Genomic DNA, 25237 nt, shown 5'->3' with positions numbered 1-25237 from the left:
CTCCTCAGCATTTCCAAAGAGAGTTTAAAATGAACTAAAATGAACTCCATTTAAAATAATTAACTAAGCGAGATATACAATATTTGTATTATTGAAAAACAAATCATTTTTTTAAAACAAAGCTATTTACGTTTCTATTCTTGTTAAAAAGAGACCATATCTGTTTTCGACACGCGCCATCGTCACGTACGCCAAATGTACGCCCATTACCGAACCTGTTTGATATTCAATTTCCGTTCGGAATTTTATCTCTACGAAAATCGGAGCAGTTGTATCAGGTCGAATTAAAGTGTCATGATCCACGAGCGCGGCGCGATCGCGGAATAGGAAAAGGCGGGTGACGTCACGTGCGTTCGCACGCGCGGGAGGGGTGCGCGACTGGAGGGGGCAACTCGGCTGCGGGCAGGCCATGCCGAAGACTCGTTCCGACGCGGGTGGTGGGGTGTAAGAGGGGTCCAGGCATGGAGAGGGCGCAGTACCGCGCTATCCTCCGTATCGTTGACACGTCGAGCGGAAAGAGTGCGGCGCGAAAGAAAGAGATCGAGAGAAAGAAAAATAAAGAAAGAGAGAGAGAGAGAGAGAGAGAGACACGATAGCGCGATCTCGCGCTCGCTCATCAATCGACACTCCTGTAATTATCCGTGTGCGAATAAATTAATCTTCAGTTCGATTACGGTGTCCGTCCGTGGAGAACTTCCGGTCCGCGAACGTTTTGAAGCGGCCTCGTGAAACGTGGGTAATTAGTGGCGCGGTTGACTTCTCGTTCTTGTATATTTTCGATGATCCATCGGTGATCGATCATACGGCGATAGATCATCCGAAGGATCATCCGCGTGGTGAACGTTGATCCGTGAGTGATTTTTGGTGAAATCTCGTGTGCCTATCCCGAGGGAGCAGCGACGAGGGACGATGCTGGCATTCCTGTTCGCCGCGGCGCTCGCCGTCGCGAAGATTCACGCTAGCCAGGTGACGATGGACGCCAAGATACGTGACGACTCCGACTTGTCCCAGGTAAAGTGTCTCCATACCGGTTGTGCGTCCTTCCTAGACGTCGCGCCGATTGAATCGACGCGACGTGACGCGACGCGACGACGTCACGTCGCGAATATGCGCCACGACTTGCGTGTCCTTGAACCGTCACGCAGGAACGACCGCGCGCGCGAGAGTTGCGTTTAAATGAACGAACGTGCACAATAATACCGAGTGCGGCCCGACGGGAAATTTCAATGCAACGAACGCTCGTTGCAACCGCACGATGATTGTGAAACGTGCTCCATGGTATCATGAAATGCAGCCGATTGCCTGTCGTTAAGAATTCTGCAGCAAAGTGTGTAATACGTGACTTGTGTGTTATTTAGTTTCCCGTGTAAAAGTGAAAAAATTAATAAACGTCAAAAAAATCCAATGTAGATATTGGTGCACAATTTGAATTTATTACAATTAGTAATTATAATGTTGCGTCTTAAATTTAACGCACCAATATTCGCGTTGGTTCTTTTTGACGTTTTTTTAATCTTTTTGCTATTAGATTTACTCTCAGAGCCATCATATTTGTATGTTTTTATTAATTTTTTTTTCGTGTAAAAGTATATACTACACAAAAAGAACGATTTTACTTAAATAACTAAAAATTTAAAATGCTTGTTTTAAATTTATCGCTGGAAAGGTTTTGTAATCTTTTGAGAGAAGAGAAGAAAGAGAATATTCTCTCGTCGTAAAGAATAAAAAATTAAAAGCTCATGGCTATTAAAATTATTGTGATTATTTGTGCACTGTTATTCTTCTTAAAGTTGCAGTCACTGTTTGACTAAATAGTCTTTACATGGAAAGAATAATTTTGCTCAAGTATTTAAAAATTTAGCTAGATACAGATCTGAAAATAATTTTGTTGTATGCCATCAAAATAATTAGAAAGAAAATTCAAACATGATAAGCAATGCTGCAAAAAGTTTTGACATTGTTCCAATTAGATTATTTTATTTTTAATTTCTTTTTTATATGTAACTAAAAAAATATTTAGATACAATGCTAAATTTATTATCTCAAATTATTCAATTTGAATTATTTTTATTTTTAATCTACATTTAATTTACATTTAATCATTTTAATCATTTAATCATCAGTTTAAGTCGCCACTCTGTTTCTAATATATTGTTAATAAAACAATGTTAATAAAAAAATATAAATTCAAATTTAATAATATTTTGAGTTAAATTGTTTAACTCAAATCAAAGATATTATTAAATTTGAGAAAGAGAGAGAAAGAGAGGGAGAAAGACTCAAATTTAATTCATCATTTTCTAACAAATACTTAAAACAGACGTTATTTATTTCGAAACCACAGAATAGATCGATTTTTACTTCGACACACATCAAGTTGTTAAAAATAACAAAATATTTAATTGAAGAGATTGTTGCTTCATTGATCTAACAATGTACTTCAACAAAACCGTTCCTTCCATGCATATAAAAATAGATTTACGTAATTAAATATGTAATACAGTTCTTTTTACACGGAAAATTAAATTACACACATAAAGGCATTATTACGTATTTTGCTTTGCAATATTGAGAGGATCGTTTGGATAACTAATTATAAATCTTCTTGATTTTCCTACTTGGCATTTTTGCTTTTTTTTTCACGTTGTGTATTATTTCTGTCGCAAATTTTTAATACTAAAAATGCGACGAAAGCAAAAAGTTTTTACGTGAGTCATTAAATTAAACTAACAATGTGATCGACATTTAATACAATGGCGTTGATGATTTTTCTAGCGAGATAAAAAGCGTTCATAAATGTTACTGTCAAAATCGTCGGGAATGTCAGGTATGGTGATATATTTTTTCGACATTCTCTCTGCATATATCAAATTTTAATTTTAACGATGAATAAAATAACGATGCGAACACAATAAGTCTTTAAAAGGGGATAAAAGTTTAAAGAGTCCGAATAAGTTATTTTATTACTGAAGTAGCATGGGAAGATGAAATCCGTATGTATCTTAATCCGTTTATCGCTATTTTTTTTCGTATTCTTGCAACTTATATGTTATAAATATTTTCAAAATTTTACACCAATTTCATTATTAGAACTGTCGCTTGCACAATTTTTTAGAGAGTTGTAGAAAAATCGATTATGTTTTTGAGTGATACTCATGTCATACGTCACGTCGCTCGATTTTTTTTTCCGCATCAGATTCATGGTTCGACATGATCGGTGGACCTACCCACTCAGCGATACTTGTTCACTTCGTCAATTGTTCACAACGTCATTTAAACCTTCCATCTAACATGAAATCAGCGATGATTGCAAATTCAATTTTTTTATATCAAAGTGGCTAAATTTGTTTGTTTCGCCAATTTTCCATGTTTGTCTCTTATTTATATATTTGATTTTATTCATTAATCAATGCAAATTTATCATTCATTAATCAATTCATTAATTATGTCGAGTATTATTGTAGTAATAAACTGAGAAAATTCAGTAACAATAAATTGAGTAATAATAAATTAAATCACGATCTCCAAGGGATACACCGCTGACCAAAATTGTGTACACCAATGCCTATTAATGCCTAATAATGCCCAAGTAATGCTCAAATTTTATGCCCACTAATGCCCTAATAATGCCCCAGTGATGCCCATCAATACCCTAATAATGCATAACCTCATACCGCTTATTATAATACACAATTCTCCAAGTAATGTCCAGAAATGCCCAGTAATGCCCCAAATTTGTACACCGTAATGCTCTCAGCGGTTTACCTCATCTTGACACAAATGATTTGAGAAAAGGAAAATGAAAGTCGGAAAGATTCATAATGTTTTCCATTTTCCAATTAATGAAATAGTGGCGCGCACTGAATGCAATTGAATGTAAATTGATTCATATTTTTCCGTATTAATAAATAATTTAACCCTTTTAATTCTTCATTATATTTTTCATTGTCAAGAGAACTTCAATCTTAGAAAGAATAAATTATTTATTAACTGTCGAAAATATGTCGATTTACACTTAATTACACTAGTTTTTCCAGTGGAAAACTATGAGTGCAGATTAATTTACTATACATGTCAGCTATTGCAAAGAATATTTTCAAAGCCTCACTGGTCGAGCTGACACTCGTCCCAGAAAATCGAGAGATTCGAATTCTGGCTGAGATAATATTTTTCGCAATAAAAATTTCTTTGAAATAAAGAGGGATTATATATACTCGCGATTGTCGGAACGTTTCGGCTCGCGATTATTAGCATCTCAGATTGAATGTCCGAACGTTTCGGCGTACAGTCACATTTGAGATTAATTAAATTCATGAACTTAGAATATTATATTATTCGAAACTTCCAACTTTGATCGATCCTTAAGGCATTCTGTATATAACAGATTAATTCATATACTTTCAGCGTTAATAAATAATTTAACCTTTTTAATTATATATTTTTCATTGTCACAATAACTGTAAAAAGATTAATTTATTTATTAACACTAAAATATGTAAATCGACTTTTAGACTTAATTGCATCAGTGTTGAATTTGTATTTTCAGTCGAAAATACTAAGAAAATATTCAGAGTGTTGAAAAGATGGAAGGATGAAGAAATGTAAAAAAAAACATTAAACTCAACTCATCTTGATAAGAACTCATCTCATCTTGAACAATTTTATACTCTCGCGGACAATCGAAAGTTTGAGAAAATACCGAATGGAATTTCGTGTTTTCTTCCCGTGCGCTCGAAATTTCGGAGCGATTTGCGTGGGTGGTCGGTGCATGGCATCTCATCCAGGTGGTAAACCGATCGCCGAGTTCAACGATGTATGCAGTCGTGAGAACTTTTCTGGGTGGGAACGGGAGGGAAAAGTTTGTAAATCGGGCGTGCGAGGTGTTTCTAACTCGACTGAATAATGTATGAAACCGGCGGTTATTTACTTCATTAATTTCTTCCACGTGGCCGTAATTAAATTGCGCGAACGGAAAGTTGCGAAACGACGCCTAACTCTCATTAGCCTACATTTTTTTTCTACACCTATCCGGAATTCATGGCGATCGCAAAGTCGCGCGTTGCCATCTCGTTCGTTGAACTTCTCTTACGTGCGAATAAATTTTCGCACAACAAGAATGGCAATATCTTTTGATCCGGTGCTTTAAATTTCAATTATCGGTGTTATAAACACGCGTAAAAATTTTATACGCGACGCGTCCGGGCACTTAATAAATTGCGGATAATAGAGCGAGTAAAAGCGAATTACCGGAGTGAATGTCGGCGTTGCTGCACTGTGCATTTTTTTACAGTGTCATTAATTAACACGGTAATCCATACCGTCGTGTAAATTTAGCCGTAAACGTCGTGACAGTGCAGAAAGCCGTTACGATTTAACGATCCACGCAAAATAAGAACGGACGCATTGTCCTTGTCACATTCTCTCGTAATTCGATTGTAAACGCGAACTGCGGACAAACAGCCTCCACTGCCGCGGATTTATTTCTGTGAATTATCATGATGTGAATCATTAAAATGAACTATTTAGAAACTATTATTTATATAGAGGCTTATTTTTTTCTCATTCCTGTAGAATGAAAAGTGTAGAAGAGGAAATAAGTTATTTTGTCGAAAAGAAATTAATTTAATGTTAACTCTAATCCGTATTCAGTTTGAAATTTCCTTAACTGGAATTCTTGAATTTTAGATTAATATTAACTAATGTTAATAATTCTTTGTTTAAAGTTAACGTAATTAAATGATTTCTTTTTTCATTTAGAAGATCAAAATCCAAAGATTATGACTTAAAATTATGTGAGGTTGTAAAACTACTTTGTTATAAACAATTTTTTACATAATTGAAAAAGAGATGTTTTTTTTTGCTGGACTGGTTAGAGTTAAAAAATTTTATATGCGTTGCTCTCACGATACGTGGTTTCAGCTGAATAACCTTTTTAGAAGGTTGTAAAATATACGTTGTGGAGTTACTTTGCACGTGGTATATCTATCCACATGCTGGCTCTTTCTCATTACTTACTTCGCCCCCACTTAGGCGAGGGAACCATACAATCCGGCGCGACGTCTGCGTCATGAAGTACTCTCACACACGCGTGGGACATATGCACGCACACGCGTGCATGCACCGTGAATGCGTCATGGCAGAAGCGGCAGCATGGCTTCTTTCTCCGGTCAATGACGTGATTTCAGTTAGACAGAGCTTTGAACTTTTTTATCTACCAGCACAGTCCTAAGAAGTCCCCAGAATTTTTAGTCGTTTTCTGTCTAGTCACAGGCAAATCATAACCATCTTTTGTCCTCGAATCTAATCAGCACTAATTTTTAGTCGATTAAATCACTCGGCGAAGCGTGCAGAAACATTTTCAGTTACTTTAAGTAGATAAATTGTATCGCCACAGCACTATTCAGGTATACTTTTCTTTAAAATCTTGAAAAAGGAAAATTAAAGACTTGCCTAGAGGCCCAGAAGTAAAATTCAACATTTTTAAATATCTCTATCTATAAGAGTAACTAATATAAATTTTATTATAACATAATATACTTACTAGTAAAACAAATATAACTAAAATAAATTTTTTTTAATATTCTGAGCATACCAACTCTGAGCATTTATCAACTCCTCTTTAAACATTTCAAACTATTTATTCACAACGCTTAAAGGTTAAAATTGTCTGATAAGTATAATATAGTAGATGTAATAGATATTAGCAATATAGTAGGCATTAAATAAAAATAGATCGAGGACTTTCAGTATTTAAAAAATAATAAGGAAAGGGTAAAAAAAAGTCAATAAAATTGAGTCTGCGTGGTAATTTGTATCCAAATCTTTCAATGTGTAACAAATTTAATAATTGGATAAATCGTTAACAAATAATTTAAGCTTTGTTATTTGTTTGATATTTATTATTTGTTTGCTAATGATGTAAGTTATTATTATTCATTACTATTAATTATTAAATTTGTTATATGTTAAATGATTTCTGCATAAATTACCGCACAAATTTCCAATACCCTCTTTTTTTGAAATATTAGGTTCTCGAAATATTATATTTTTAAGCATATTTCAGCAATTTAATACATCAAAAGCATAAAAATTGCGTTCGATCCTTTAGATTTTAGAGTTTTTTAATAATTTACAATAATATTATCGAGTGTTGGACATCTCTATTCTTATTCTTAAAATCTTAATTCTAAAACATCAAAGATCAATCTACAGTTCCTTTTTGATTTGCACTGGATTCAACTCTGAAGAATTACGAATTAAGGCCGCAGCATAGATTTTTGCACGTATACCAACATTAGCAAATATACACATACGTAACATATATAATTATTGAATGTAGTCAATATTTAACGAATGTGTGCAAAGTTGACGTATACATTGGTCATATCATCTGGAGGCGCCTTAATGCATAGTGCATAACAAAATCAATTAATCAAAATTGTTCTTTTTCATGAAATGGGAGGAAAGAAAGAATTCTGATGGCGTTTTCGAATGCAGTGGGTTTTAACCTGACCTAGATCGGATCGATGACGTCACATGCTTTACTTTAATTTCTGATTGGACGAAGTCATGATACTTTCGGGTCAAACATGAGTTAACCTAGATTGGGTATAAATCCATTGCATTCGAAAACGTTACGATTCATCTATGCTCTATGCACTATGCGTTATGCAGAAATCTGTGCTGCGGCCTTTAGTCTCACGAGACGAGTCGGTCGGATCAGCATTTTTCATTACGTCAACTGACCGACGTGATATGCTGAATCACGATGGCTGATGCGTAGGAGGAAATTCCACTCTATTAAAAGATCGTGTCGACCATGGGTCATAATCCACAGGTTAAGAGCCCTTGAGTGTAATATCTACGAGCGTGCGATCTGTATTTATATTTACCGCGCTAGCAACACCTGCTGCCGTCGGCGTCGTCACGTTGTCGCGCCGATATGAATGGAGCTGAACGGGACTTAGCGTAAATTTTGCACGAAAAAAAGAGTGAAAGGGGCGAGCAAGGTTGTGGCTTGCTCTGCGGAAGAAACCGAGCGTGAGAGCTGATGGCGCCGAGAAACGACGTCATTCCTTCGCCTTTTACTGCTGAATGACGCGACCTCATTTAACGAAGACTCACTGAGATTATTATGGGAATTGATGCGTAAATGTTGTTATCAATGGCTTCGATTGGCACTCGGATTAATTGTACTCGCCGCGTCGCACACTGCGACGTGTTGTCGACAGTAGCTTACGTTACCCGTATATTCTACATCCATTCAAAGGAATATTCTCAATGAGGGATATCAAGTACAAGATTCAGGCTATCAATTACGTAATATCTCTGTTAGGAAATATACATGTATATATTTTTTGACAATACTGATGAAAGACACGATTACTCTTTCCAAAAATTTCAAACATTAGATATATAAACAATAGAAATTTAATTTATAGTTAATAAAAATAATAAAAATAATTGATATAAAAATACTTACATATATAGAATTTCCTAAAAAATTAAATTGCTAATTTAGATTTTTCAAAGAAAATGGCACAGACTTTTTGTGGGATATTATTAGTGACTCGCAGATCGACTGATTTTATATCGCGCTTCTCTATGCATAGCTCTTCGAAAAAATTGTTCACAGGGGACATTAGCTCGCTCGCACAGACTTTCTGATGTCAGTATTGAATGAAAGCTGGCACTCGTCCCGTCGACGACATTACAATAATGCGTTTCTTGCTTCTCTCTCCCTGACGTGGCGACGGGGCGAACGATTCCGCCCGGCAACTTGTTGCTGCGACAAAAATCGCCCGGACGGTTCTCGCCGGAAGGTTAGTTTTAGTTCCAATCGATTCGACAAACTATTCCCAAACACAGAGATATCGAGGCCCATTTTCGCAGACTTTATTTAGTCGGTCGATCGACCGGCCGACTTTTTTTACGAGCGTAGACATATGATTCGGCGCGTTTGGCGCCGAAGTAAAATTTTACGATTCGCCGATCAATAATACGCCAGCGTCATAATACTTTATACCCATAATCCAGTACGCTCGCCATCCTCTCGGTTACGCCAATAAACTTTTCGAAAGCGGAAGTCGATCATATGCTTACAAATGGTTGACAATAATTCGAGCAAATTGCTGTGGAAAATCGGCGTCCGGCATCTTCTCTCCGTTAAATCGATAATATAGTGGCAATAATATAATGTCATGTTCTGTAGTTTTATTATTAGCATGCTGCAACTTGTAAATTTGAGAAATACAGAGGAAGTCTCTCGTTGATATATATGGGAGAATATTTTCAAATTTAGTCAAAAGTTTACAAAAATGAAAGGAATTTGCAGTGAGAACTCCGTAATTCGCGACGAAAGAGAACGGAAAAAGACGTAATGAGAATAAGAGTCTGAGCACAAGAATTGTCGTAACACTTAGTTTACGAGACTACTAGAGACTTAAGTAACGCACAAGCTTACACATATATATGACACAACTTATTATATATGATACAACTTATTGCCGTCTCCAAGAGTACGTCATACGCCAAAGCTTACGTCTATAATTTAAGTCTAAGTAAGTATTACGACAATTCTTGTGCTCAGACCCTAAAGGAACGAGAGAGAGAAATAACGGGTTCATATTGCCTTTTCCTCTACTACTTAGCTTCCGTGAATCACGTAATCGGAACCGTTGTTGCCTCGTTCTGGGAATCATCGGAAATCGACACGCGGATATGTACCTTCGTCACGGTCGAACGAAGGTTGCAAATAACCGGTTTCATTCTTCCTTCATCAAGGAAGATTCGAGAATTAAGAGAGTACCATCGATAACCATTTCCAATTTCAGCGAGCCGATGAACCGATGAACTAAGAAAAAACGGTAGCTAATAGAAATCGGGCTCAGAGAGAGTAGATTCGCTCGTGAAAATATTTACGGATAATCTTTGCTCATCATAGTTGCTTGACAAATACTTGGCTTGACGAGTTGCTTGCTCATGAAAAGCACCGCATTTGTGGGTACAGAGATATATAAGTAATAAGAGCAAGAATTCATTTTTTCATATAATTTGCATTCGATCCTTTCTTTCAACGAGACGCTTCTTTGAACTTTCATTACGTAATCCTACGAACAGATTCTTGTTCCCAGGTTTACATTTACGTTTGTATTAGCGTTTCACTATTATTAATGATCCCACTTGGAAATAGATAAGTTTTCATAAAGTAAAATGATCATCTTTTTGAAAAAAGTCTACAAACGCATATTTCATTTTCGATTTTTTGTTTGACAATTTTATCTTTTTCTTTCCATTAAAGCGGAATCTAGCTAAGACACTATTGAGAGAAAAAAAATGGTTGCAATCTATAATTTAACTATAATTTATAGTCACTTTTTAGGACAACTATATACATATTTATAGTTATTTTAATCAAATTTAATCAATTATTAATAATAGTCACACATTGTTTGAAAATCTTTTTAGTTATTATTACCACATAAATAATAAGTAAATAGAAAAAAATAGTTATATTCATTATAATTGCAATTGCATTTACTAAATAAAAATATTCATTTTATTCATCGTTTATATCTTGATGTTTTACTATATTAATATTTAATATTGTTATAATTTATAATATAATTTTTTCATGTTTGAGAGAATATGTATGATTATTATTACTAACATTACAGCAGTAATAACCATAAAAATGGAGCTTCAAATCATAATTACTTTATCATGTAATTATAGTCACAAATACCAAACAGTTTTCCCTCGGTGCGGAATCTTTCTCACGGATATAATCGTATCTAGGTCTTCGTCATCGGATAGATGGGACGTAGTAATATGTATCGATCTAAGTCTATCGAAGGTCGTGGTGATAGCTCGATTGGGTGGTGTTTGCGGACACTAGCCACCGATAGCCTGTTGGCCTTAGCAAGCAGCGGTATATAGGATCCAATTACGCTTGATGCAAATCTGTATTCGCGACCAGCATGACTTCAGATAACCTCGAAAACAGTTCTGCATGACACACCAATAGAACCGGTAGTTTGCTGTACAATTGCACGTACGCACGCTCGCAGCCGGTAAGCCGAATAAATTATGCACAGGACGGCATTTAAAAATATTACGCAGGAGCGTCGGGAAATTCTGAAACGTGGAATATTTAGCTTGAATATTCAGATTCTGTTGTCCTTAAAAAAAGAAGAAAAGACAAGAAAGATACATTTTGCTCTTCATAGTCTTCATTGAATTATTTTTTTAGATAAAATATTAAATTTGGGTATAACAATAAGTATTAATTTCTTAATTATTGAATTAATTGTTAATACAATTACAATAATATTTAATATTTGATACTTGATATTTGATGTTTAATAATTTAATAATATTGATAATTTTATATATACGTATATACATGTATTACGATATATGATGCGTAAATGATTATATTTTTACATATAAATATTTCCATCGCATTTCGAGCAGTCTAGTCGTATCTCTCTTACATAAAAAAGTCAGATAGTAACTGCGCACGGCAGATACGTGAACGATCAATTCTCATTAACGGGCGAAATTAATCCGTAGCGGTGTCGCATGCGAGAACAAGACAGCTTCGAGTCGGGCCAACGTAGTAGGCCGCATTGTATCGAATTCAATTACAGGACGGTGCAGGTTTCTTGTTGCCTTTCAGGCAACTAAGCGTGTCCCTAGATAATCGCGAAAACAGCTCGCATGACACGACGATCTATGCCATTCTATGCGGACGATAGATTATTACCAACTATATCCGCAGCGATGTTTCGGCACTGCCGCCCACGCATCATGTCGTCCTCGTGTGATGTATCGCATTCAATTATGCACGATGCAGGTTTCCGTTGCGCACGGATTATGTTGAAAGTGCGATTAGGTCGATAACTTAGCCATTCGGTGCGTCCAGTCAATGCGAATGGATCGCTAATTAGGATCATTAATTGTGATCAAAAATTTTTTGTGCGACTTTTAGATTTATGATTTATTTAATATTTTCTCTGATTTTTTAATATTTTTTCACGGAACCAGTTTTGCTGGAGTATTTCAAAATTTAAGTTAAATAAAATTTTAACTTTAGATATATACACAGATCTGAAAATAATTTTGTTGGACTATCAAAATAATTATGTAAGATACTCAAACTGATTGCTATAATGTTAAAATTTTTTGCAACATTGCTTATCATGCTTGAATTTTGCTATATTATTATTTTGATGATGCGACACATTTCAGATCTGTATCTACTTAAATTTTTTAATATTTCAGCAAAATTATTCTTCCAGTGTTGATTTTTATTTGTTGATTTGAAAATGAAATTTTGCCTAAACATAACGTTGAATTAATAAATAAAAGAATGCCATGAGCCTTTTGGAGCGAACTTGAGATTTATTAGTTAATAAATTGTATTAAGATGAATTATACACGTGATAAATTAACATCACTCAATAAGATCTCGAGTAGGTTCTAAAAGGCTCATGTTATTCTTTTATTTATACAATAAAATCTTTTATTTATGATTTATACATGTAAGCCTATTTACTATTAAATTAATTGAATTAATACGCATTTATTTAATTTTATTTTTTTTAAGTTTCTATATCGTGTGCGGCATATGTGTTAGTTGGACAATAAATCACAGATTGTCTGAAAATGTCTCAAACATCCCTAACTTTTCCTCTCCAAGGACTGTCGTTCCCATGTACGTCTATATAGTCACTGGCTCGGCGCAGAAATTCATCGTGGTCGGCTAACTATCTCAAACTACCGCTACTTTCAACGTGGCAGCCTAACTATCTTAAACTGCCAATGCGTCTGACCGCTCTCTGTGCACCGTCGGGCGCGGTTCTGTGCTGGAAAGGACGACGTGTCCTTTGGTCTTTGGCGATCGCCGAAAATTGACCAGATATCTCAAGAATTTTGGCGGCTTAAGTTCTATTCTTGTTGGAAACTGAGGCAGATATGAGACGGTCTTCAAGTGCGAAAGGATATACACGTGGAAACTTGGTTACCATAACGCTTTCAATTCGAATCGATTGAGGAATACGACGCACACTTCCGTACTTTGCACGATCGAATATCGCGCGTGCTTGTCGTGTCGGTTCACTGCTCAAAGCATAGCTCTCTCACAACAGCTAGAGGCTATTCGTTTAGAATGATTTGCAGTGACGGTCTTAGCATCGCTCATATCTCGTTTAATGCGATTATCATATCTGCGAAAGGAAATAAATAAATTAATAATTTGAAGTGGTGTGCATTAAATTCGATGAAATTAGATCGGGTCTACGCAAATGGAATAAAATATTTTTATTTTATTAAAAATTTCTAGATGATAAGTTGGAGAGAATAGTTGCAAATGTGAATTCACATGTGAATTGGAGAAAGAGAGAGGGAATTTTGAAGTCACGATCATCGCCGGCGTCTTTTCGCCGACGTGGCACAGTTCCGATCTTTATGGGATTCTATATTTTCCTAGTAACACCCGTAGCTTTTTCTCCTCACTGCTCCTGGAGGCGTTTATGCGACGTATTGTTCCGATTTTCGAAAAATGGCGCGACCCGCCCGTTATCGTTCCAATCCCGTTGGATTCTCATCGAAACGCAGCCGCGTTTAAGACACTCTTATTCTTTCCTTCGCTTCTCTCTCTCTCTCTCTCTCTCTCTCTCTCTCTCTCTCTCTCTCTTTCTTCCTCTCTCTTCTTCTCCCTCTCTTTCTCTTATGTTTTCTCGTCTTTCCTATTCTGTGTCTTTCACAACTGCAGTCTTTCCAAATCGCAAATGTATCGAAATCTTAATGCAACGGAATGACTGTTCGAAGCTTCCACTGCTGCACTGTAAGATTTCCCAGACGATGCGATTTTCGTCGCCCGCCTCCACCCTTATAATTACACTGAAAGAAAAAATTGGTTGCTGTAGCAAATTAGATGGTAAAATATGGCATAGCATTTTTAATTGGTTGCATAGCCAATTTTTGGTTGTGTTAGTCTATCCGTAATGTCAGTATAGGATTTCGATTGACTAACGCAACAAAAAATTGGATGTTGGAGCCAATTAAAAATGTTGTATCATATTTTACTATATAATTTGCTGCAGCAGCCAATCTTTTCTTTCAATGTAGGTCATCATATCTGAATCACAAGAAAAGAATACATACTTTTTTAAAAAAGATTATGATCCGAAGGTGGAAAGAGAGAGTCTAATTTTTTTATGCGGTAAATATAGTTTCTAGAACTTTTAGAGTGAATTATCACTCTGAAGAGTGAAAGCTGCCTCTATAAATAATCGCAAAACGTAGTTTTATAAAGTAAAATGAAGATCTGTGTTTTGCAAATAGCGACTGATATAGATAGAACTGTATAGACTGTCACGTTAATTTCTGCGACGACTGCGACCAACGATAAGACAGCAAAGAGGAATGAATTTTTGTACTTGCTTATTTAGCAGAAACCTTTTTTTTTTATAAATTTCTGTGATATGAAAATTATCAGATACATAGTAAGTTTTTCTAACGTGATTAAATTAAAATATCAACGATACAATTTAAATCATTACGTGCGGTTGATTGACATCTGCGTGTATGTTGTGTGCGGTGATATGTTATTCTGCATCTGCGTTTGCAAATTACATGATTTGTGAATTATGTAAAGACAGCTTTATAAAAATTTAAAAGTAAATCACTTTTTTCAAGATTAGCTCAATTTTTATTCTTATAGTGAAATTCCACTTCAAAGGATTTAAAGAGTAAGTATTTGATAAAATAAAATTTCTAGAATACAATTTTTATTGACAATTTTTAGTAATTTAATTTTATAAAATGCAATGAAACCTTTTAGAAACAGTTCAATCTTGACAGTCATGTAAGTTTATTTTATCATATTTTTTGCAGATAACTTCATGTTAGCAATTTAAAATATTTTTTAACTCCTTTTGGGCAGTCAATTAAAAAAAAAAAATCTCTTTCTTTTTTGGTAAACTTAGTAATTTGATGACCAACATTAACTCGGATATCACCATCACAGTTTTTTGTATTTTATACGTTAATAATTTATACTCGTATGCGTTATCATTATGTAATTTTGTAATTAATAGTTTAAGTAAATTTCTTTATACTGAAGAGGATCTTGACCATAGGTCGAAACGTATATATTTTAATATTCACTCAAAAAAATGATATAAAATACACACTAATAACCAGTGTTGGCTCAAATTGGCATTTTATTTATTATTTTTTAGATTTTTCTTTAGAGCCTATTGATAATCTTATTTTTAATTTTATAAATATAAAATTTTAATTTATGACCAGAAGTTTGACGGCCTCAGAAAAGTGCATGTACTATTAAAAGAATATGGCTGGTCGCGACGTTTTTATTTCGCGCGCGGAATGTCGACGTAGGCGTCGCTGCGTCGCGCGCCGTTTCTATACCTATTTCCAGCGAATTTGGAATGAAAAAAAAAACGAAAAGTTCTTGAGGGAATAAATGAAAAGAATCTCGCATTACGAGTCGACGGTCTTCTTGACGCGAAATAAGTCGAGATGGCTGAGAAAAAATTGCGAATTGTTAATATAAAGTTCTAATACTATAAGAGAGAATTTCATAATTTGGTCCAAGGAAAAACGTTTTCCCTGCCACGATGGGCTTCCCGTGGGAAAGCGCGTTCTCCGCAACGATGCGCGTTATCGTTCGCGCGTACTAACGCCCCGCGCACATAGCGGGATGCGCATTGTTTCGTTTTGGCACGAACCGCTTGTTAAAAATATCCGGTTGGATTTAAGAGAAAGGGAGAACGAACGTCAGAGAGAGAGAGAGAGAGAGAGAGAGAGAGAGAGAGAGAGAGAGGGAAGAAGAGGAGAGGAGGAAGTGAAGGAGGAAGACCACACGCTGCAGAACTTGAGTTCTACAGTGTTCGTTCACCTTCGCAAGAGTCATCGCGTTCGATTCCCTTCTTTGCCTGGGAGGCACACGAACGAGTAAACTGTCTAGCGAGCGCAAATCACGGGGATTTCCTTCGGAAAAATATTTGCTTTGGTTTTCGAACACGGTACTCGTACTCGTTACTGGCTTCGCAAGACGAGCGCGGTATATAAATTACGCTGGAACACGATGCACAAAAGTAGCAAAGAGAAGGAATCGCGGATGGAGAAACGTGGTTTGAACGGAGCTGGATTTGATCCTCCGGAGAAGCATCAAGAGTTCTGTCTTGTCTTTTTTTTTAAATTAAGGTCTCGGAAGGATTCCCCTCGTTATATAGCAGAACGCCGTTCCGCTTGACAAGACGTTACAAACTGTTGGAAAGGGGTAGACCAAGCATCTTAAGACTAGAGAACGTAATCTAAAACGTCTGAAGAGCGTGGAACACAAAAGGTCAAAGATCGGAAATATAAAAATCCACAGACTGCAGACGATCCGATTTTAGAATTTAGAACACAAGAGAAGAAAACCGTATTCAGTCAAAGTAGGTCTCAATGCTTAATACTATTTTTGAATTTTACAATTTTCAAACAAACTTTACTCTGATTATTTATCGGTCTTGAAACACAACCCTAAATTGAATCTAATAGAGTACATACATATAATAGTATCACAAATTAAATTGACAAGCAATTTAATATTATCGATGCTAAGCGTCTTTAAAACACTATAGAGAATTTATTGCGACAATTTAGATTTGAAAAATACTCTAAAAGATAAAATAAAAAAAATCCAAAATTAATAAAAATTTAAAGTTTTAATAGTCTAAGAATCTAAAAACAAGTTTAAGAATCCAAAAATCATTTTACAAATATTTTAATCCTGTGTAATAAATAAAGCTGGAAATTTTAGCGTTCATGACGAAATGCTGGCCATGATCTTGAGAGTTTTGATCGTAATCGACAAATCGCGTGCATCGTAATGTAATTCGGTGAGTTACGTCCGTTGCTTTCTTTCCCTTGAAAACGCGGGAAAATGCCTTTGTACGCAAGAGTTATATACTTCGCGTCATGCATGTCGAAGGTTTTATCATGATTTTCATTGGAAATGCGGTCTCGTGACGATGATCCTGATACTATATTCTAGAGTTACTCACAATTAGGCTCTTTAAATCAGTTGCGCGTGAAAAGTTGCGTTTCGATTTTACTCGACATAAATTGAATTTCAATTATTCCTTTGAACATGAATTTCTGTAAAACGTTTAAGGTGCGGAGAGGGGGGGGAGGAGGGGGGCAAGTGTAATTACAGCGATTTGTACATCTTTCCCATGATTACACCGAGTATATGTATAATTGATATGAGTAACATGAGTAAAAACAAGTGATGCATCATTATTTTGTTTTAATATCGATGCAAGCGTATCACGTTTTGAAATAATATTTACGAAATAATATCCGTGAAAATATCGTGTCATTTTCGCGATATTCCGCGTTTATTGTCAGAGAATATTGTTCGAAATAACATTGTCCATTGTCCATGCTTCGATGCTTACTCGTCTTTATTACTTCGCTGTTCGCTGCTTCAAATAAAAGCCGTCCGAGAAATTGTTAATAGCAACGAGGAATTAGAACAAAGTCTCGTTCTGACTTTCAAACGAAATCAGAGCCATCGTGGGTCGTATTAAAAATGCGATCGTTCGCGAAAATCGCTGTCCACAACTAACGGTAGAAGATTTTATGTTCGATGACTGTTTCTGGCAGACTTTTCTACCCACCGCATCGCTTAATGGTGCACTTCGTACGTTCGACTAATTATAGCACTTAAGCAATCCTCTGTCGACGAATTCGCGGAACGGAGTCATCGTGAGGAACGTAAAGGTCGCTCGTCGTACTCTCGGCATGCGAATAAGCGAAGAGGAAAGTACATACTTTGCGGTTGCAAATTAGTCATAGTTATCGCTAAATTAGATAAGAGTTTCCATTCATTTATATCTATGACATAGATATTTTAATAATTTTAATTACTTTTAATAATACTTTAGCTTTCCCACATGAAGATTGTAAGATTTTTAATTATGACATTTCTGAGTTATGCACATACTTGAATATGTTTGCATGTGTTAGAGCTTCTGATTTTTGCAATTCAAATATATTCCCAGAATTTCTAGATAATTTAAATTTGAAAAATATTCAGACTTTAATTTATTACGTACATTTAATATTTCGCGAGAGAAGACATTCCGTGTACGAATTTACTTGTACTTTTGCTTAAGGAGGAAATTCTGCTGAAACGCATAGCAGAAATAATTTACGCGAACGTTATCCGATTTCTCTTTGCACAATCGCATAAATCCTGAATTCGACGTCGGTGGATTTTCGAATATGCGGTTGGCGAGAGTTACATACGAGTGAATTTCATTCATAGTATAGTATACGTAACGTTATGAATTATGTGGAGAGGACAGCATTGAGTGGTAATTGAGGAGGTAATCATGTCTCATCCTCACCCACACTTTCGTAACGCTTCATACAACGTCGTACAACGAAGCCCCTATGCATAGTTCACATTCGTTCCCGTCAATTAAACTTACGACGCGTAATTTTTCGTTCATGAGAGAAGACGTCAGTGAGAAATGCCGATATAATTGGAACGACACTCGGAAATGATACAAGAAGATTTTTCAATCTCTGAAGCGGAAAGGACAATAAAAAATTCGTGAATGTGTAAAGAATTTATTTAACGAAAGAATATAAGCTTCATACATTTTAGGTACCGGAAAAAGTTCGTGCGAATTCAAAATTCAAACACTCTAAACTTTTGTGGAAGGTAATTTTATTTGCTACGTCTGCACACTTTTTCGTGAATTTGACTATATTCACGCAGTTTATCATCTTCAATAACAGATGGACGTCCTGAACGTGGCTCTAACGATTCAATGCTTTCTTTAAATCCCTTAAACTATTTTTGTGCTGTCCTTTCGCTAACAGAATCTTCTCCACACTGCGTTTTGCTGCATTCTCTGCTGTATTTCCAAGTTTATGCTTGTAGACCATGAAAGTACGAATTTTTAATTTTTTGCTATCCATCTTTTTGCTATCATAAACAACGAAATTTACTGTAAAAAATATAATATCATTTCATTTTATCAGTTCATCAGTTTTAACTTAAAAACTTATAATGGACTTTTTGAGACAGGCAAAAATATTAAAATTAACACAAAAATTATTAACTTTAACATGTCTGAACGTCCACTATTTTTAAATTAAAATTAACATTTTATTTTTTATAATGTAACAATTAACAATTGCGCATTATATCAGCGACATAAATATAAATTTCTATTGGTATCATCTTCGTGCATTTTTAATTATACATTTGCGAATTACTAACTGAAATTCGACTTCATTCATTGAACAAGGAAACCACCTCCTTCCAATGAATCCAATGAATCTTTACCTAATATAATTGACACAATGATGAAATGATATGCCATCATGAAGGATCGACTAAAGCGTAGGAAGGATTTTAATCAAAAGCAACTAGGCTGAGAGATTTGTTACTTTTAAGCTGGGTTGTTCCATCTTTCGATAAACTTCAGCTCATTATCTTATTTTCCTACGCTTACTTTTTTACTCTTTTGTTTATCTAGTAAATAAATTACCACAAGTTTATTCAAAGGTGGAACAATCGGCCTTTAATGATAAAAACTTAACATGTGACTTAAATATGACGATTGAAAACTGACGATTATATCGTATTTTGTTGTCAAGACACCCGTTGTGTCGCACGCGATACGCAGCGAAATAGTGAGGGTGCGTGCGATAGGAAGTAATGATTTCTGAATTATTTAGTCTAGACTTAAGTATGCGATGATAGAGGGACGATCTATCCCGTGCCTGGTTCGGAGTGCATTTACTCGCATTGATCGAATCTGCATATAGGGCGTTGTAAAAATGGCGTGTACACCTAAAGACCGGCCATAGTTCTCGAACAATACGTATTTTATTTAATTCCCCGTGAATATCTGAAATACGTTTCTTTTGAAACCTCACCAAACAGGGATATTCACTTCAAACACCATAAAATATCGATGTCAGATTCGAATAACCGGCAAAGAATGGGCTGCAAACGAGCCGCGAAGTTGAATCTATTTCACGCGAGTTTCGCGTTAATTAAACGCATCGACCGCCAGCGCGGAACTCGTTACGAGACTTTCTCTCCTAAACTCCCCGCGGATAAGAAAAACGGATGGCGGCCTTTGTAGTCGTCGCTATTAAAGCGCCTATAATTCTTTCAGCGTACCAGAAGCTATGGGGTGACTGAAAAGTCACGCGATCCATTTGCGTTTGTAACTCATCATGGCGATCGAATATCTTTTAAGTTACGTTTAACAACTAATTTAAAAGCACATAGTTTGAGTAAATCACATTTAAAGCAGTATTTATAAAGTTTAACAGTTTAATAAGTTTGTTCTTTATTATGAATTCATGTGGAGGAAAGTGGCGCAAAATTTCTCTCTCTCATGCGGTTATATTTATTATTAATAAAATAAACCAATAACCGTGTAAGTTTTTATGAAATTAATGCAGAGATCAAAAGGTGTGGATTATTACAACATTATCGTATAACATAATCCAATTTGATATAATACAATATAGTACAAACATTTACATAATAATTTTACGTAATATTACGTAATTTAACGTTTAATGAATTTACTTCTCTTTCTCTTTTCTTTCCGTTTTTCCAGCGATCGATAAATATAATTGAAATATATTGTATATATACAGTGGCTGCTAAAAGTTTTCGGTCAACAAGTAATTTTATTGCTCAGATAAACAATCTGTATAAATGTCTAATATATACAAGTACACTTGATGTATTCTATTAATTGAATTATATCATGTTACAGCAAGAATTTTATTAATTTATAATATAAACTGAAAAACAGATTAACAAAAAATTATTGTAAAATTATGGATTGATCGGAAACTTTTGGCAGCCATTGTATTATATGGGTGATTCTTAAATAATTTCATATCTTCGATCGTCGCATTACAGCCGAACTTTTGCGTGTTCACAAAAGCGCACGGCGCTTCTTTTCTTTTTATGAAGGACAATTGACCCGGATAGAGCGGAGTTAATTAAAGACTTTATCCGAGATAGTTGCACGAGGAAGAATATGAAGTTCTTCTCGTCTTCTGCACATGTAAAGCACATAAAGAAATGAGAAAGATGATTCATGATTATAAGGAGTTACTTTTTTTCTTTTACTCGATTACTACATTAATTGTCAAAGAATTACATTTGCCTTCATTTTTTAACTATTTTCTCTTCTTTCTGCCTTTTTTTTTTTTATTAAATCTCCATTAAATTATAGAGACATACAGATAAGCGTATCTGGCGGTACATTCGAAATTTGCGAGGAAGTGTGTAAAGGCGAACGATGCGCGTTATTGTTTTAATTAAAACAGTGACGATTGCGATAGGCAACCGGGTACGTTAACTGACAAAGGTGGATACGCGCGCCCATCGACCGTTGTGCAATATCAAATTTTCGTAGCACAAAGCGTGCGGCGACGATTAAAAAAAGAAAGAGACGGGGAGAAAAAAACGGGACCTCGGGGAAATTTTGCAACCTCGCCAGTGATCGATACAGTAGAATTTCGATGGTGGAAAAAACAGCTGTCGAGAAATACCGGTTCGACGTCGTCCTCTCGAATGTCGGAGAACGTGGGGAGGGACATCGTATATTTTTTTGCTGGATCGCGGAAAAAAAAATACACATTAAATCCAATCTCGCGCCGTGCGGTATCAGATATCACGCCGAAAGCTACGCGTACCTCTTTTTTTATGAGAAATGCCACGCTCGATAGCGATAGTACGACCGATAGCGTTCGTTTTACGTAAAACCACGAAGTATCGAATATTAAAGCGCAAAAAAAGCTAGTCGCAATCGAAGCCGGAGGCTGTAAAAGTACGATGGTTAGGTAAACAGATTCAGTTAGGGATTTTCGATAGGCAAAGTCGATAGGAAATAACACCAACATAACTGCATTCTGTGTGCAATTGAATTTTATGAGAAATAGGTATAAGGTACTTTCACCTAAAAGTTGTTCCATTCTACCGTTCCATAAGTCACGCACTTTCTATCGATCATACTTTCATTAGAGAAAATTTTATTCACCACGAGATACTTTTTTATACATATGCATCATTTCTCTGACTTCAGATATTTTGCGATAATTAAAATCCCGATTAATTCCTAGAATGCTATATAGAGGTAATACAGTATAACTATATTGATATGTAAATACAAGGAAAAAATTTACTAATAATGTAACACAAGTTTTTTATATATTTCATTTTTAATTACAAAATATTTATATTGTAGATAAAAGCAAATATTTGATTGTTATCTTGGATGGAAAGAAAAAATATGCACATTATTAATCTTAAAATGATATGAAGTATGTAGTTGAAAATTTTGTCTCTCTCTCTCTCTCTCTCTCTCTCTCTGTGTGTGTGTGTGTGTGTGTGTGTGTGTGTGTGTGTGTGTGTAAATAAAATATAACACAATAATAACACAAAACTGCTTAAAAATTGAAATCATTTATCATGCTGTCTATTATAATAGTGATACTCAAAGGATCCTGATAACAAACAGGACTTTTAAAAACTTTACCCTAGCTTTAGCGTGACAGATTAGACCTCCTAACGACTACTAAAGACACAGTTTAGCGTTCAATAACTTCGTTCACTTGTGCGTAAAATTTACGTATCAGTAGCATTCAAATTTATACTGACTATAATTTAAATTACATTCTTTTCATTTTTATATCCTTAATGTCATTTGTGGTACATTCATGATTTACATACAATTTGTCATTTCCATTATGTGCCGTATATCTTTTTAATGTAAATCTAAGGAAATAGAAATTAGGTACTTCCTAGGCGGTTTTTCATAAGCGGATGCATCTTTGATTAATGTTTAAGCGCAAAAATAATTTCGTTTACTTATCAAGCAAGCGCGACTCCTGCAGAATTACTGGCGATCTACTGTACGACCGTGGAATACATTTCCATAGTAAATGGCGGCACGCTTCTGCCCATGATGCACGTTTCCGCGGTATTCTTTTTCTCCGCCCAGTCGCGATGCAGCATTAATTTTCCGACGTATTATAACGGAATGTTGATTCACGGCGATGCGTATCGTCTCAACGGCGTCTATATCGTGCATGATTGTCATTAATCATTAGGTAGGCGCGCCAGCGCTTGTAAATGCATTCGTAGCACGATCGTGGCGAGCTTTTATTACTGAACTGTAAGTAATCAGTTTGAAATTTCAATCCAATCGTAAATCGCTGCATGATTATTATTATTGCAATATGATTGTAATCATTTTTGATGTAAAAAAAAAAATGTGTATTTATATCAAGCTCGCTCGACTGTTGTAAATGAATCTCAAATGATGAATGGATGCATTATTAAAAATTCATTTATGAATTGAAGTTGAAATAAATATAGAGATTTCCTGCATCTAAGGATTTAAAAAGAGAAAGATATGATATTCTGAGAATTTCCGATTCATACTCAACTTTTGTTATCTGCGATAGTTCAGTTACCGTGAGGATCGCGGGCGTGAAGTTTCTTTGCGAATTTTTCTCATGTAACAATCATGTAACAATGTCGTACTTGGCATCGATCACCCGTCTCGCGTTCGATGCACAGATTCGAACAAAAGCAAAGCTCGAAAAACCTCGTATAAGTTTGGATTGCCATAAATAATGCTCGGAAAAGTAATTCGGTATGGAGGATTGTAAATAATGGCCGGCGCCGGAATGAGCCACAATTTATAGCCCGATATATTTGTTTTCTCCGCCCTCTTCTCCGTTAACCCTTGATCACTGTCACGCGACATATTGTCATGTGAGACACCATGGAGACTAGGGAGTGATCGATACGCGACATCCTGCGCCAAGAAAAACCCACGTGCGATCGCGTGCGTGCGCTCGACGTGTGCTAAAACGCTTGCGTTTCTCTTTGTGAAAAAAAAAATCACGATCTATATGTTAACTGCGGCAGATTTTCTTGACGTGATATTAACGTACCCGTCGCGATTGAATTGAATCAACTTGTATAGTTTCGTGCAATAAATGATCAGATCAATATTTTAATGTTGCCTGAAAAATCGGAAAATCAATTATAAAGGAGAAGAAGTTAAATTGAGAGGAATTTAAATTTAGATCAGAGATAAAGTTTTATATAATATTTTTATATAGTATATAAGTTCGTAGCGCGGTAAACTTCAAAATTCAAGCAGCTGTAAAAATGAACAGAATGTAATTTAAGAAGAGGATTTTAAATATTTATTTTTGAAAGGTCACTATCTTTTGAGTTTTGTTATTTTTACATATAGAAAACTACGAATTGAATAAAAATTTGCGAAAAATTTAGATTTTCTAATGAAAGCTTACAGTTTTCTCTCTACAAAATCATTTTTTAAAAATATTCCTAAGATTTTTTTGTTATATACATATTTTTTGTTATGGATTAAAAGGAGCATTTTGAATTTGTAACTCCGTTCAAAATCAATGTATCGCAATATAAAATGTAGATTCTCAATTGAAACTTTGCTCTAATTAATGTATGGCACAATAGCCAAATTTTTAAAAAAATAGTTTTTAAAAACATGTAGACATGAAATAAATAGCGCTATGAACTTTTGTTTCGACTCAATAGTTCATTTATATATATTTAAATATTTCTTAACGTATAAAATAAACCTTTATTAAGATACATCAAAATTAAGAATTAATTTACTTACAAAAATATTCAATTAAAATGATGTATAAGAAGTGATATTTATATATTGCAAAACAGAGAGAAAGAAGATAATATTTTTCATTATTCGAAAAAATGAAATATTCACGCTCAAAAATAATGAGAGATTTAACGGTATAAAAAAAAAGTTATCGTTATAATACCTTCAGAAAATGAGACATAAAAATGCGTAGTAGAATAAGCGAAGCATATGCATGCTTTGCACGGATCATACTCATTAATGTAAACTCATTAACCCTCTAGTCATTAACTTCTTCCAAAACGGGCCAGGGCAACAACCTCAACAACAAGTTTAATAAAAAAACGGTACAACTCCGCGGCGCACGGAATTTACTACGCTGTTCTCGTAGAACATATTGAAGAATGCTCGTAAAGGGATCAAATAAAAATTAGCGTATATGTACATCTGCTATGATATAATTCTTCAGTAATGCATTGAAAGCAAAATATTGTTGATGTATTTTTCTT

At 35.1% G+C, this 25237-nt stretch overlaps 1 protein-coding gene across 6 annotated transcripts in view; it reads left to right on the top strand.

Moving 5' to 3' along the window:
• The first annotated feature begins 494 nt into the window (after window positions 1-494).
• The window catches only part of LOC108694465 (fasciclin-1), a 315697-nt gene continuing 290954 nt past the window's right edge, over window positions 495-25237 (top strand). For all 6 annotated transcript variants that reach the window (XM_018203999.1, XM_018203996.1, XM_018203995.1 and 3 more), the window contains exon 1: window positions 495-1011. In XM_018203999.1, coding sequence (XP_018059488.1) covers window positions 910-1011 — 102 coding nt within the window. In that variant the 5' untranslated portion in view covers window positions 495-909. The remainder of the gene's footprint in view (window positions 1012-25237) is intronic.

This window comes from Atta colombica, unplaced genomic scaffold, assembly GCF_001594045.1.
Source record: "Atta colombica isolate Treedump-2 unplaced genomic scaffold, Acol1.0 scaffold12, whole genome shotgun sequence".
Lineage (NCBI taxonomy): Eukaryota > Metazoa > Arthropoda > Insecta > Hymenoptera > Formicidae > Atta > Atta colombica.
The sequence above is the reverse complement of the archived record's forward strand: the minus strand, read 5'-3'. Positions and strand labels throughout refer to the sequence as shown.